The sequence below is a fragment of the Tripterygium wilfordii genome, chromosome 4 (genome assembly GCF_013401445.1).
Source record: "Tripterygium wilfordii isolate XIE 37 chromosome 4, ASM1340144v1, whole genome shotgun sequence".
In the NCBI taxonomy this organism is placed as follows: domain Eukaryota; kingdom Viridiplantae; phylum Streptophyta; class Magnoliopsida; order Celastrales; family Celastraceae; genus Tripterygium; species Tripterygium wilfordii.
In genome coordinates, this window is record NC_052235.1 from 4,488,833 (window position 1) to 4,503,397 (window position 14,565).

At 37.7% G+C, this 14,565-nt stretch overlaps 1 protein-coding gene across 4 annotated transcripts; it reads right to left on the minus strand.

Annotated features, from left to right (window-relative positions):
* Positions 1-8,222: 8,222 nt before the first annotated feature.
* On the minus strand, positions 8,223-14,127 carry LOC119996785 (nuclear transcription factor Y subunit A-1-like). Of its 4 annotated transcripts, XM_038843581.1 has the most exons (7): positions 13,971-14,112; positions 12,512-12,601; positions 12,121-12,427; positions 11,814-11,929; positions 11,602-11,670; positions 9,679-9,843; positions 8,223-9,025 (listed from the first exon to the last, which is right to left on the minus strand). In XM_038843581.1, exons 3-7 carry the CDS (start codon positions 12,386-12,388, stop codon positions 8,621-8,623), a joined length of 1,023 nt encoding a protein of 340 aa, XP_038699509.1. In that variant the 5' UTR covers positions 12,389-12,427; positions 12,512-12,601; positions 13,971-14,112; the 3' UTR covers positions 8,223-8,620. The 4 variants fall into 4 exon arrangements, with proteins under 4 accessions (XP_038699509.1, XP_038699508.1, XP_038699507.1 ...); XM_038843580.1 differs by lacking the exon at positions 12,512-12,601 and having other exon boundaries at positions 13,971-14,127; XM_038843579.1 differs by having other exon boundaries at positions 12,121-12,976.
* Between the last annotated feature and the right edge of the window lie 438 nt (positions 14,128-14,565).

Here is a 14,565-nt window from a genome sequence, read left to right on the forward strand (position 1 = left end):
ATTCCTTTCAAAGCGAGGGAGAGATAAAACTGAGGGTTTCGTCATTCTTGGATCGCCATCGTCAATGACGTGCTCTGCTTGTCGAAACAAGCCTCCGATCGGTAAATCTCGCGTAATATTGAGGAAACCTCATCGGTAAGTCTCACGTTGAGATCCTTGAGGATGTGGAAGCGTAAGTCCGATCTGTGTAAGAGACCTTGGTTGCGCAACCCTAAAGTTCTTCCTCGTTGAGCCTCCGATCTGTCAATCTCGCGTAATATCGAGGAAACCTCATCGGTAAGTCTCACGTTGAGATCCTTGAGGATGTGGAAGCGAAAGTCCGATCTGTGGAAGAGACCTTGGATGCGCAACCCTAAAGATCTTCCTGGTTGAATCCTGAAGTGAAGTCGACGCGGCTGAATAAGGTCTGTCATCCTTTTCGCTTCATATTTACAGGTTTTTTTTGAGAATTTTTTTTACAACGAATAATTAGGGTTTGGTGATTTCGAATCGTAACTCGCTGAGGCTATTTGTTGGACGGGACACCGATTGAGTCCTAATGTTGAACCTTCTGTTACTCTTATTCTCTTGCGGTTTATTTCCATCCGAACAGAAGAGTCTTAGGCTAATAAATAATGCTCGGCATCTTTATTGTACTTGTTATTTGATATTTTTGTTATAGATGATTAACACTTCTCGTGAAATCACTGCATCCTAAATTTACTTCAATGATGTAAGAGATGATCAATGAGTAGAACATTGTGTCTTTGACTCAAAATTTCCTTCTGATCCATTCGAAGTTTAAGATTCCAGAGACTTGGTTAAGCGCGAAAGTAATTGAAACTAGCTAATGTTAAATACATTCTCGTAAAAGCTGTTTAACTTCCACTATCGAGTTTTGTGTTGACATCAATTAAACATGTAAAATGAAGAACTAAATATGAGCACAATCTTCTCTCAGTTTCTGATTTCTGAATGAAATTAATTGTAGTGACTATTGAAGCATATCACGCAGTCTTGCTTTCCATAATTTGTTTACCTTATTAAAAGCAGTGTTTTAAAAGGCGATCGGGGCGTACGCCTTGAGGCTCGGGGCGAGGCGTTTGCGAGCAGCCTCCAGGCGTACGCCCTTGACAGAGGACTGTGAGGCTTACGCCTCATATGCCTAAGGCGTACGACTCGGAACAGTACGCACCAAGGCGTATGAGGCGTAGGTCTCACAGAGTTTGTTTCAATAGGTCAAAACTGAAGTTTAAACACAACCTAAATCGTGAAAGAGTGAAAGACCACTGAATCGCGCCACCATTCGAATCGTGACCTCCTCTCCATCAGCCGTGCCTTCAAATCGATCTCCCCCTTGCAGCCGCAACTCCCCCTTGCAACACCGCGACCTCTTCTGTGGCTGTCGCGACTCTCGACTACACGACCTCGGCCTCTTCTCTCCTGCAGTACTGCCAAGATCTCTCCTTTGTCTGAATCGTATCTGCTTAGGTGTTGCTAAGATCTCTCCTTCACTGCGTCTCTCCTTCACTGCGTCCCTATTCTGATCCTAGGTCTCCTATTCTTCTTCGATCTTTCTTCTTCAGGTGGGAATGCCAATGCTGATTATGTCATTTCCTGTGTGTGCCATGTAGTGTCTCCCTGATTTTTATTTTTTGATTTATGATGGTGCTGTTGCCGTCAATGTGATATTGCTTCTCTGTCTTGTTAATTTTTTTTTAAAAAAATTCTTTCTTATGTGTAACAAAAAAACTTTGGAATCTTGAGTTTGGCATTTTTAATAAGTTCCCAGGTCATTTGAACTTTATCATTGAGTAATAATTATCACCAATCTCAACAGATGAAAGGGTTCGTAAAATTGGGAATGGGTGAGTGTGATCTATCAGAAGGAAAAGAAAACAACAATTTGCATAGAGAGAGTTATACTTCAAGCAGTCTTTCCTTTAGTTCCTTTCAATGTTAGCAAACTGTTGATGGTTCAGTGGAGAGAAGAAACATAAAAGCCATTTGTTCTTTAGATTTGATCACTTGAATTGATGATGGATGGAGTTATGTCTTCATAAATTGATAAATTGATATGATTATATTATTTGAATGTGTACATGTACATTTTAGATTAATTCTTACCGAGGCTTACGCCTCGCCTCAAATAAGTCGAGCGCCTCGGTTTCTGAACCCGTCTTTTAAAACACTGATTAAAAGTGAAACTCTGATTTTAAATTAGTACAAATGTGGTGTTTTTTCCTGAACAGTGATTTTATTTTTATTGTTCATTTTCGTAGACTATTTTGGACTGTTTTGGATTTCTTTGATAATTGACGTTATAATCATGTAAGGTTAACATATATTCATTTTAACAAAATCTGTTGGTTTATTCACTTGGTAGATTCATATAATAGTATCCCAGGAAGTGATCAATGAAGCCTAGAAAGAAAAAATATGGGCAGATCATTTGAAGTCAGGAAGCAACAAAGGTATATATGTATACAGCATATAATACCTTTCTAGATGTGTTTTGGATACCTCTTCTTTTTCAATACTATGTGGTGACATGTTTAGATTTTTATTCCATGATTTCTTTTACAAGCATTTATTATTAGCAGTGCAATTGTAATTTGCGGCTGGAGATAAGCACCTAAAAGTATGCCATGTTTCAGGTGAAGGGTGGTTTTGCTTATTTCCAATCCTCCGGAGTTCACAGAAGAGAAACTAGAGTACAAGACACTGCATCTCATGGTATACTGGTCTTATCTCTCTCTCATCTCCTTCTCGTCAGTTCTTTTAATGTTGTTGTGAGACTCAAATTTGTTCGAGAGCCTGCTTTGTAAACTGAGTCTGCACTCTTTAATGTCTTTATTGGTTGTATTAGAGACTTGGAGTAGTATCTGTCCAATAAATCTTTCTTTTATGGTTGTGTTTATGTTCATGGCTTTAATGTGATCAATTGCATTCCTTTCTTTCTTTTATGGTTTAGTCTTGTTGCTAAGATTATGATAATGCCTATTTTATTTCAATATCTACCGGCAAAGAAGTTATCATCTGCAATTTTTTTCACTTAGTGTCAATTATTTTGTTTGTAAATTTGTTCATTCAGTTTCGTATGTCTGCAAAATATCCATCTCTGGAACTTCGAACACTTGGAATTATATTGAACAAGACACTGACTGAGATGAGTTTCTTATTAAGTGCTTCGTCGGCTCTTATGTTACTGTCAAATAATAATGACGATGCTAATATGTTTCCTCTCCCATTAAAGGCCCCCCTTGTCGAACAACCACTAGGCAAAAAAAACAGGATAACTCTTAATTTAGGTGACAAAAACCTGTACAGTAGTTGCTTCACTAAACACTTCACTCCTTTTGATCCAGCTCCTAATAAAATGCAAGGAATATTACCTGTTCGCTTGGGCATTGATCCCACTGAAGTATTATACGTTGAGTTGTGACCCTATATTATTTTTTTGGTCTGTTCAACTTAGCGATAATTTTGTGATGCTTTTTTTATCAGTGTCATTTTCCTGCAAAATAAAATGTTGTTACTTTTCCATACTGAATTGGATTATATGGCGTGTGTGCTTTATGTAATTTTTATTTTATCATGTAATTTAACTGTAGCATTGTAATTGGTGGAGACAAGTTATATTCTACTGATCACATTTTAAACCTTCCTTGACTCATGTTACAGTCACGGTACATGTGATATGGACATAGGTCTTTAATGTTTGGAAATGGGATATAAATTTCTTAGGCTAGGTGTTCAGCCAACTACAAGCTCTGTCGTATTGCTAGTCATAGGTTTTGCCAAGTGTTCAGGTTGTCAGAAGTTCTAATTGAGTTTGTATGGGTCCTATATTTCTACAAAGTCACATGTTTAACTGCTTCATAATAGATTCCTAGATAATATTGACAAGAATGGTATATTGATTCCTCTAGGTTCATGAGTGATGCCTATTGCATGTACAGGCCAATTGCGTTGGATTAAAAGTAGTATTAATCATTTCTGGGTCCAGTCTTTTGGTGCAAGCTAATTCTATTGATTTCCTATGTTAATTACCTTTGCTGCTTACAATTTTGTGGTATTTTGTTACTTTTTCTAACTGGTATGCGGTTGAAGTTTGCATCATGTGATACAAATGTAGAGGTGATCTCCAAGCATGCTTTCCCCACACCACAGAATTAGGGTGTTTGCTGACAATCTTCTCTCTGTCCTCAACAATGCCAAAGGTGCAACAGTTGGTGTTGTGGATGTCTTTGGTTTCTATTTAGAAATTTGATTTTCTTGCGTTTTATTTCTTCGCAGTGAAGAAGCTAGGTTTGTGGTGTGGGGGATCTCTTGCTCCTCTTCAGGTAGTCATGATTAGTGCTGGTACTCAGTTCGCATCTTCGATTGAGGCATTCAAAGTTTTAGGTGGAATGTAAGTTCTTTTCCATAGTTTCTGAATTCACCGACAATTACTTTCGTTCTTTATGGTGGTAAAATTTCTACTCTAATGAATCTCTGTGATTTCAGACTGACCACAGGTGGCATACTCTTGCCTAGTCTAGCATAGTTTTAGAACTTTAGATAATCAACGGAATCAATTGTCACCATCATAATTTTATAATATCAATAAACTAAAGAATTTCAAGCTGCTTTGCTAAACTCTGAAGATTGACGAAAACGGACTCTCTTTTACAATTGAAGCTTTTCATGTTTTTTTGTTGTATTTGGTGATTTTGCTTTGCGGGATGATCATTTCGTAGTGCGTTTTTAGGAATAGGCAAATAAGGTTAGTACTTTGTAGTGGAGCCAGGATGAGCCTTTTGTTCTCTCTGTCATAAAGAGATTATGGCGGTGTATGTGGTAAAGCAGAATTTCTTTTCATTGGGTACTTTCGTCTCAATTGATTTGTTAACTAATATTATTGGATAGAAGCCCAATTATATATTTTTAAGCCCAATTTTGTTGGGCATGGCCTAATGAAAATGGTCCTCTGGCAGACAAAGTAGTTGGCCTTGGGCCCAATACTATTGGATAAGAGCCCAATTAAATCCTTTTTAGCCCAAATTTGTTGGGCATGGTCCAATGAAAATGTGCCTCATTTAGGGAAATAGTTGGGCCCTGGCCCATTGGAATATGGCCTAGGTCGCTTGAAATTGAATCAAGTGCGATGTAATTGGGCCCTAGCCTATTGAAATTAGGCCCAGGTGATATGGTGTTGGGCCCTGACCCATTGGAATTAGGCCCAGTTCTCATGAATTTGGGCCTCGCCCAATGAAATTAGGCCCAGTTTACATATAGTTGGGCCTGGCCCATTAGAATTGGGCCCAAGGCCATTGAATTGGGCCAGAAGTAGTTGGGCCCTAGCCTTTGTATATAGTTGGGCCTGGCCCAATCAAATTAGGCCCAGTTTGCTTGTAGTTGAACCTGGCCCATTGGAGTTGGGCCCAGGTACATTGGAATTGGGTCCGATTGTAGTGGGCTTGGCCCATTAGTATTAGGCCCAGTATGCATATTTGTCAAGGCAGTATGTTACATCATCAAAGCAAATAATTAATGCAATCATTTCACAGAAAACATGATCATTTAACACGGATGGTATGAAATTATGAATAATAAATGTTAATGGCGACTAACGTAGACACCTGAAACATTAATCACGCTACTAATTTGCTGTTTGGCTGGAGAGAAACTACAAGAAAATTGAATGAAAAAATTTGAGAAAAGACAGTTCTAGCTATTTATTAAGGCAGTATGTTACATCATGAAAGCAAATAACTAATGCAATCATTTCACAAAAAATAAATGTTAATGGCTACTAACATAGACGCCTAAAACGTTAATCACGCTGCTGATTTTCTGTTTGGCTGGAGAGAAACTGACAAGAAAATTGAAGTAATCGAACTAGACTTCGCTATTAATTTTCTGTTTGGCTGGAGAGAAACCATTGGAATAAGACTTCGCTACTAATTTTCTGTTCTGCTGGAGAGAAACTGACAAGAAAATTGAAGCTATCGCAAACGATTTGAATTGCACTTAAGATTCAAAGATAGCATGGTCAAACAAACATCATTCCATAGCAATATGCTACTTTTCGTTTCTTAGACCTTAACTGTAGCGAACAAAATATATAAGAAACAAGAGCTCGATCCGATCTGTAAGGTGAGAGAGACGAATATGAGAGATACAGAGAAACCGACCTTGAACCGTTAATGGAGGCGATGGTTTGACGTCCTTGAGGATATGAAGGTGTGACTGGCCGATGAGTGTTAGACCGAGATTATCTGCACAAGGTGAGCGTCCTCCGAGGCTGCGAACTTGTGGACGGGAGGTACGTCAGGAGAACTTTGTTAGTCTCGGCATATCGATTTGCTAAAAACACCAGATCTCCTCAGAGGCGGAGATCTTCTTGACTTGAGGCGCATATGTAGACTTAATTGAAGATTCAAGAGTCACCGCGGATCAACTTGCTGAAAACGCCATATCTCCTCCGAGGCGGGCAGCGATCTTGTAGAAGGGAGGGGCGTTTGCAGACTTTGTTGGCGATGCTGGAGCCTTGAGTCACCATGGGCAGATCGACTTGCTAAAGACTAGAGATCTCCTCCGAGGCCGTGATCTTGTGATATTGAAAATGCGACGAGCGAGGAGGTTGAATTGTGTAAGGGAGAGAAGACGGGCGAACTACCGCTGAGGTCCTTGAGGCGCTGGACCGCAGGATGGACCTGGCAATGGTCGACGACATGAATTTACTCAATTTAGATGTTGAATTGGTGTGGAATTACTGGATTAGATCTACAGCAATTAGGGTTTGTTTCGTAGTGAAGTTTTGGGTGGGAAGACGAAAATGAAGCGCGAAAAGCAAAGCGACTTGGCTGGTTTTCAGTTTTTGATATTGTACGAGTAGATGGAACTCGCCTTAATATATATTGGTGCCTTTACTCTTTCTTTGGTAGCCACTACATCTAGATGTACTGCCTGTTTGGTGCTCCCGGATCCGCTGCATCAGCCGTTGTCACCTTCCGTTGCATCAAACGGTGCGGCGGAAGCAGTGGATCCGCTGATTAAGAGCACTTGCAATGGTGTTATTTTGTCTGGACCAACAAATATGTATGGGGTTTTGTGTTTTGTTGATGTGGTTGTATTGAGTTTTGTGTTTTGCTGATGTGGCTATATTGGGAGGTGTGTTTTATATTGAAAGATTGTGTTTTGGTGTAGTTTTATTGGGGACAACATGAAGGGCATGAGAATTTGTTGGCCACCATGTTGGGTGGAAAGGAAAATGTATAGGAATATGTGTTTTGTTGGTGTGGTTATATTGGGAGATGTGTTTTGTTGGTGTGGTTGTATTGAGAGACATGTTTGTCTTGACTTTTTATGTAATAGAAGTGGGACCCAATATAAATTTTTGCTGGGCTAGCAAATTTACACTAGTGAAGTTGCTCTAAGTGTCAGTGGATCTGTTGGAGGAAAAGAAGCTCCCTTCTTTCCACAGCGGGAGGCCAAACGTCTCCCTTCTTCTTTTTTTTTTGTTTTTTACCGATGTGGACCCCACATCATTATTACATTTTATTATTTTTTAATAATGTGATCCTACAAATGATAACATTTATTTATATTTATAACATTAATTTCAGTTTTGATATAAAAACAATTTATAATTAATTTTAATAATAAATTATATTTATTAGCTTAAATATAATAACAAGATTAAAAAATTATGAAAAATATTTCAATATTTAAAATTATTTTTAACAGTTTTAATACTTAAAATAAAAAAAATATTAAAATTTTATTAATTAAAAATTAAAAATATTTATTAATTAATACTTAAAATGATTTTAATAAGAGTTATATTTATTAGATTAATTTTAATATGAAAATAAAAAATTAATATTATAATATTTTATTTCAACAGTTTTTCCGCTAACGTCAGTTTTTATCCGCTAGCATCAGTTTTTAATTCACAAAACACCTCACAGCATATTTCACAGCTTTAAGCTTAGCATATTTTTCACAACTTTTCCGTTAGCATTGAAAATCAATCTTTCCGCTGTACCAAACGGAGCCTGGGCTGATCTTGTTGCATAAGAGTTGCCAGCTCACTATGTTGCAAGTAATATTCAAGAGATCATGCTAGAAGTGATTGGACCAGCCGAGCCCAAAGCCATGTCCAACTGAATTAATTTACTGAAAGGGTACAGCTTTGGGTCAAAAGTACTGTTTTGCATAGGGAAGGTAGCATCCAATACAATTTACTCACCGAAATACTACACACACTCCAGCAAAACTTGATTAAAAGAGCAAGTTACAGACGTAATAGTCTTGGGATCAAACCGTGAACAAGTTCCAACACAAGCACGAAAATCTGTTTCTAAATGTTACAACAACTAAAGAAAAGGTATCTCTGTACAAAGAAACAAATGGGAAGAATGATGACGAAATCTAGCAACCTGCAGGCAAAAGAAGCCACACGGTATATTCATCATCTTTGCCCATGTCAAACCAAGCCACAAGAAGTCTGAAAACAGCCAAGAATGATTTGCCGTCCGGCGAAAATTTGCCAGCATATGATTTACCAAATTAAGAGAGGATTCATCCTTCACTAATCTATTAACTGGATGGTTTTAATCCCCTGCCTTGGTGCACGTCACATCTGTGTTGTTCACCGATTTGAACCACGCCTCTGCAATGTCCGGTTTGAGGAGTAGCTTCTCTGTTGATGGTCCAGATAGTCTTTACCTTCGCCTCTCCCAAGTGGGATGGATTGAATCCCATTGTGATTCTGGTGGTTGCCATTGCCATTTACATAATTGTGCGAGTCAAATGTGTCCTGGCCTTGGGCCCCTCGGGGATCTTGCCGACTATTACATGAATTCCATATCTCAGTGGAGTCAGATGGCAACGGCTCAGAACCTGAAGAACTCAAGGACTGAGATGAGAAGGTGGGACCAGAGGCATCACCATTTGTATGCTTGGATGCAACATCATTTGTTTTCTTAGCAAAACGTCCTCCACTGCCCCTCACCCTTCTCATAGCGTGCTGGTGCCGAGATTCATGAAGATATGGCTATAGAGGATGGGCAAAACCATAAAGATATCATCAGAAGACAGTTAGATTACATGTAATTTATGTTGATACAACTGCTTATCAAATTAACGTTTAAAAATATATTTCTCATTCATTAAACATGGATCCAACCCACAATTTGATCATATTCATAGCATAAACACAATTGACCAATAAATGAGTAATTCCCTTACAATAACCTCTACGTTCCACAAGCCAAAACGATTCTTTTCATTCCCTATCCTATTGACAGGTCTAGAACAAAAACCATGAGGAACAAAAGATGGATCTAAAACTAGAGGAATAAAATGAAAACACAGATTTATAACAATTTATTGACAAAAATGTTTATGTTACCATAAGTCAGACATGTATCACATCACTCAGATCGACTGAAATGATAAAACTTTCAGCTTAAGAAAAATTCATAACAATTGTGTAAATATTTGACACTTTTGATCACACAGTTGCCCGCAACAGGAAACATCAGCAGCAAGAGGAGAATAAAGACCCCACATAACTTAACAGACCCGCGAGATCCAAAGGCATGCAGTACCTCATTTGAAGAAAAAAAAAACAGAGAAACACACATGCAAACACACTCACAGACACACACACACACAAAACCTTAGAAAGCACACCATTCTACACACCTTTCTATTTTTTATCTGCTTCTTTTCAATCTCTGCCTTGGCACGTGCTTCTCTTCGCCTCAAAATCCCCTGATACTGCTTTGCGTTCACATAAACAGGTTCTTGTTCCATCTCCAGTGGCAATGGCATTCTAGCATGAGGCATTCCAACAAAAGGAGTATAACCCTGCCATTAAAAGGATTAACTCATCAGCCAGAAAATCCCACATTTAAAGCATTTTATACATCTCTTTGCTTTTGGAGGGAGAAAGGGGTTTCACAATAATTATTGTAAGGCAAAAAATACCAAGGAAAATCAATGATAGTTTACCCTTTGCACATGATGAAAAATCCAGAATTAGCCATTTTTAAAGTCAGCATTCCTAAACAATGTCTACAATTAAAGTGACAAAGCCACTCGTCCATTATCAGAAATCAGTCTATGGCCCAGCTAAATCATTATCCCAATGGATGGTTCACCTAGGCCTTCTTTTCTACCTGCATAAGAAAATGTTAAACCCATTCTGTCGAAAAATCTATTACTACGTCAAAGGAAGAAGATTCCTTTAAACTTGATAGCTTCTTAAACATTATTTGTAAAAGAAATCATACAAAAGATATCTTATTTTGATCGATTTTTTGTAACACGACTAAGTAATACATTCTAACACCTATTTAAAACAGGCAAAAATCGACTAAGAATAAGGAAAGGGGGGTGAGAGAGGGGGAAGACATTTCGAGTTTTTTGCTTGACTAGAATCTCCTCGGACAGAAAAAGAAAATTTTAATAAATAATACAGTCGACACAACACAAACCGAAAACCCTGATATCCTCACCACCACATCCAACCTCAAACAATATCGGAAAGGAGATTGCAGCCTGCCAGAAGAATTTTTAACTGAATGAGAGAATATGAAACACCCACCTTGAAATGTTATTCTTGCAAGTACATATTACCCACGTATGAGCAGCAGAATTAGATACAAAGACAAAGAAATACATTTATTGTATATCATATCAAAATGCTGCCCTTCAAGTCAACAAAGCCGCGCCTATAAAGCGTTGAAAGAATCTTAAACATAACTCAATCAAATGCAAAATTTCCACACGGACCTCTCATTAATTATGAGACACCTGATGGCCATAAATCCCAACCAGTGGTACGTTGGTTGGGGACTGAGACAGAAAGAAAAGTCCAACCCAACCCACAAACATGAACCTATCTTCCATTGCCCAGGATTCAGGGCAAATTGCTCCTCATTCGCCCACACTCTTGCTGCCTATCTATTTGTTCACAAATATTTAAATGAAAGGAAACTGAAATCCAGAACAACTGGCAACTGAAAGTTGAATAGTAATACAAGCAGATGCTTTCATTATAAAACAAAGGAAAAACTAACAATATTTAAAATCATACCTATTTCCACATCTGAAAATTAAAAATCTTTTCAATCAAAATAACAAGCCATTTAGATAATGACATTTCATCTCGCTCATTATTCTCAAAAAACAAACGTAAAGAAAGTACTCTATAAATCCCACATCCAAATGTAACATGCAAAAACCGAAAACCCATGGTAAAAAAGGTAAACAACACATGTGTAAGGCTCCCACAATGGGCAGGGTCAAGGACGGCAAGATTTACGCAGACCTTACCACCCCATAATATGCAGAGAGACTATTTTCAAAAATTGAACTTGTGACCTCTAGGTTACACCCCTGCAAGGCTGCAACCCAACCACTGGGCCACATGTTCTCCTGTAAGAATGGAAAACTTATATAGCCACAGATCAATCGTGACTACAAGTTAATTTCTTTCCCGGAGCAATGGTTTGAATAAGGAAAGAGAATTACAAGTGAAGGCAGGCAAGTAAGTCAATAATCTATCCCACAAAAAAAAGTATGTGCAGATTTTGATGTCAAGACCAGGCTTAGTTAGCATACCAAAGGTTGATGCCCATAAGTCATCATCCCACCATAATATGAATCTTGGTATGGATTTGACGCGCATGCCTACAAAAGGGTTGCAACAAACTATGAATCCCTCCACCAAATAATGTAAACACAAGTTCCAATTTTCCCGACTTTGGAGTAAAGGTTATTGTCTTTATCATGCCAAACTCCCAGTATTATAATAAAAGGGGGAAATAACATACAATCGAGTGACCAACAAGTTCAAGCTGTGTAGGTTGAACAATAGACTCATCCTGCATCATTGGCGTAATTGACGCAACACACTGCAGATTTTGGTCCCCTTGTCCATAATTCGCTGCTGAAATTAAAGAATTAAATATTCACTAGCATGGCAATCAACAACTTGTTCTCCTTTAGCTGGAAAAAAACCATTATTGATTATACATTTATACCGATAAATTTTCAAGCCATTTGACATATAATAACTTTAAGGATCCATAGTCAAGCTTTACTTGATTAAATGACATTTACAAAAACAGTTTGAAGTACCTGATCGTGAAGATGCAGTAGCTCGCCTTTCTTTTCTAGCATCATTTCCTTCCCTATTTTGCCCTCCATCAGACAGTGAGTGATCGTCATCTGACTCTGAGCCATTTTGCCCCCCCTGAGAAGATGAGTTTGATGGATTCCCCTGGGTCACAGCTGGGTTGCTGGAATTATAACCAATACCTCGCCACCAGGGTTCAGCATACATTGTGTTAGATGGTATGCCGTCTGGGTCAGGTGCTCCATGATTTTCATTTGACTTTGATTGCATCCCTGAAGTTGCTCAAACAACAGCCAATCGCTGGACCCCCTGCCGTTTAAACAAAGTAATTTGGAGTGAGCGTAAATATTCAGAATAAAACTTCAGGAAGACAAGCAAACAAAGCATTCATACCAGAGGCTTTCGGAAAGAATTTGCGAAAGAAGGGGGCAAAATGGTGCAAATGCATCATCCACTCCCTACCTAGTAAGGGAGAAAAAAAATCTGAAAGAGAAATTATTCCTTCTTTTTACGAAAGAAAAAATAAAAATCCTTTCCTAAAAATTCCGGAATTTCAATCAGATGGAAACCCCTCCACCAATGCTCTATCACACGGATGAAAAGACAAAGAAAATAAAGGGAACAAAAACACAAAGGCTCTTATTAGTATAAAAGTGCCACTTTAATCCCAGAAAAACAAAAAGATGAACAGGATGTAGCTTTTCTTTATTCTTTTTTCCCATTGGTTTTGAATCAAAAGACAAACATTTGGGAACAAAAAGTTCTCAAAATAATGAAATATAAGCTTCTGAGAAATTTATTATTCTGTCATACCTTTTCTGCATCCAAATGCAAAGTTGTAAATCAGCAAACTAAAAGCTAACACATATAAAACAGGATAGTGGATTAGATTGTATAGAAGTTTGCATATCATTGAGTGACACAAGAAACAAAAACTGTATTCTCATTGTAAATCCATCGGAAAATTAACATCAACAACATCCTCTCAAGTACAACTCTATATTAACATGGTATATGGTTTCAATAACAAAATAAACGAAAACCAAAAATGTAGATACTCATTAATTAGACTTCTATGTTGTCACAAAGCATAAGTTCTAGAACTCGACTTCTCAATAGTGAGCATTGTACATTCTTTTTTTCAACATCCTAAATCCCAAATTAAAGCTAAGTATTCAACATCCCTTCTTATCACACAATCTTCTCACATGCCTTATTTGCTGAGAGTTTTCTTTTCTTTCCTGTCCTTCAGAACAACCAAATAATGTCAAATTTCTGATCTATTGAGTTACCTTGTCCAATTGTTAAGCTGCGCAACTCGACCAACTCAAATGGGAATGAATATCAGGTATCAAAATTCGTTTCTCCCTTACTCTTACATATTTCACAACCAAAGAGACCATGAAAAAGAAAATAAATAATGCATGCATAGACTGTATCTTCGAATTCCGTACCAAGACGCTGGAATTCTTCTAAACCAACAAGACAACCCCACTGAATGTTTAAATTCTCTCTATAGGGGCAGGAAAAACAAGCATCGTCACCGTCTTCAATTCAATTTCTCTGAAACGTACGGAATGCTCGCGAAATCCCAACTTAGAAGCCACACCCGAATTTCAAATTTCAATACTTTCCCGCAGTTTTCCCAAAACACAAATTACCCTCAAAATTAACAACCGAAGGAACAGAAGTAACCATTTTAACTGAATACATAAAGAATTCTAACAAGAATTTCAACTCTAGAAACCCTAGAAATCAGACAATAAGACATGCAAAGCCAAACAAACCCAAACTTGAAAGAGAGGAATTCGAATCCATTCAAAGAATCGTATAACAGATCAGAAAAACTTACTGGTTTCGTGCAAGAGTATAGAAAAATATACGGAAATCCTAAATCTTGGGGTTTTCGGTCTTCTTGTTCGCGTATCGAGGCGATCAAACTAGAGTCAATCTTATTTCTCCGCGAATTCCAGTTATACCAGTACTAAGAGAGGGTTGCCTATTTTTACTATGAGAGTTGGTTTATGATAGCAACACCGCCTGTTGACACTTGATAGCCGTCTGTCTACCACCAGTTATATCCCGACACGTGTGCGAAAATTCTTGGCTCTCGTTAACCCAGGCAATTGATGCGAACGCCGCTTATTAACCAATCCTTCACATTAATCCGGGATAAAATAGGAGTAATCTCCTCTAGGTTACAAGCATTATTCTTAACTAAAATACTACTAAAATTTTAGATAAATTTTTTTCAAGTCTAATTTATTAAACTCTATTCCTAGGATTTAAATGCATTTTAGCTAACATAATAATTTTTTATTATCGAAATATTTAATTTGGAAATGATCATCTAGATCATAATTTGTCGCACTCTCGCTAAAAATAATTATTGAGATAGGTTTTTGAGCTATTTGTATCGTATCTATGGAGATTGTTTATTTTTTTGT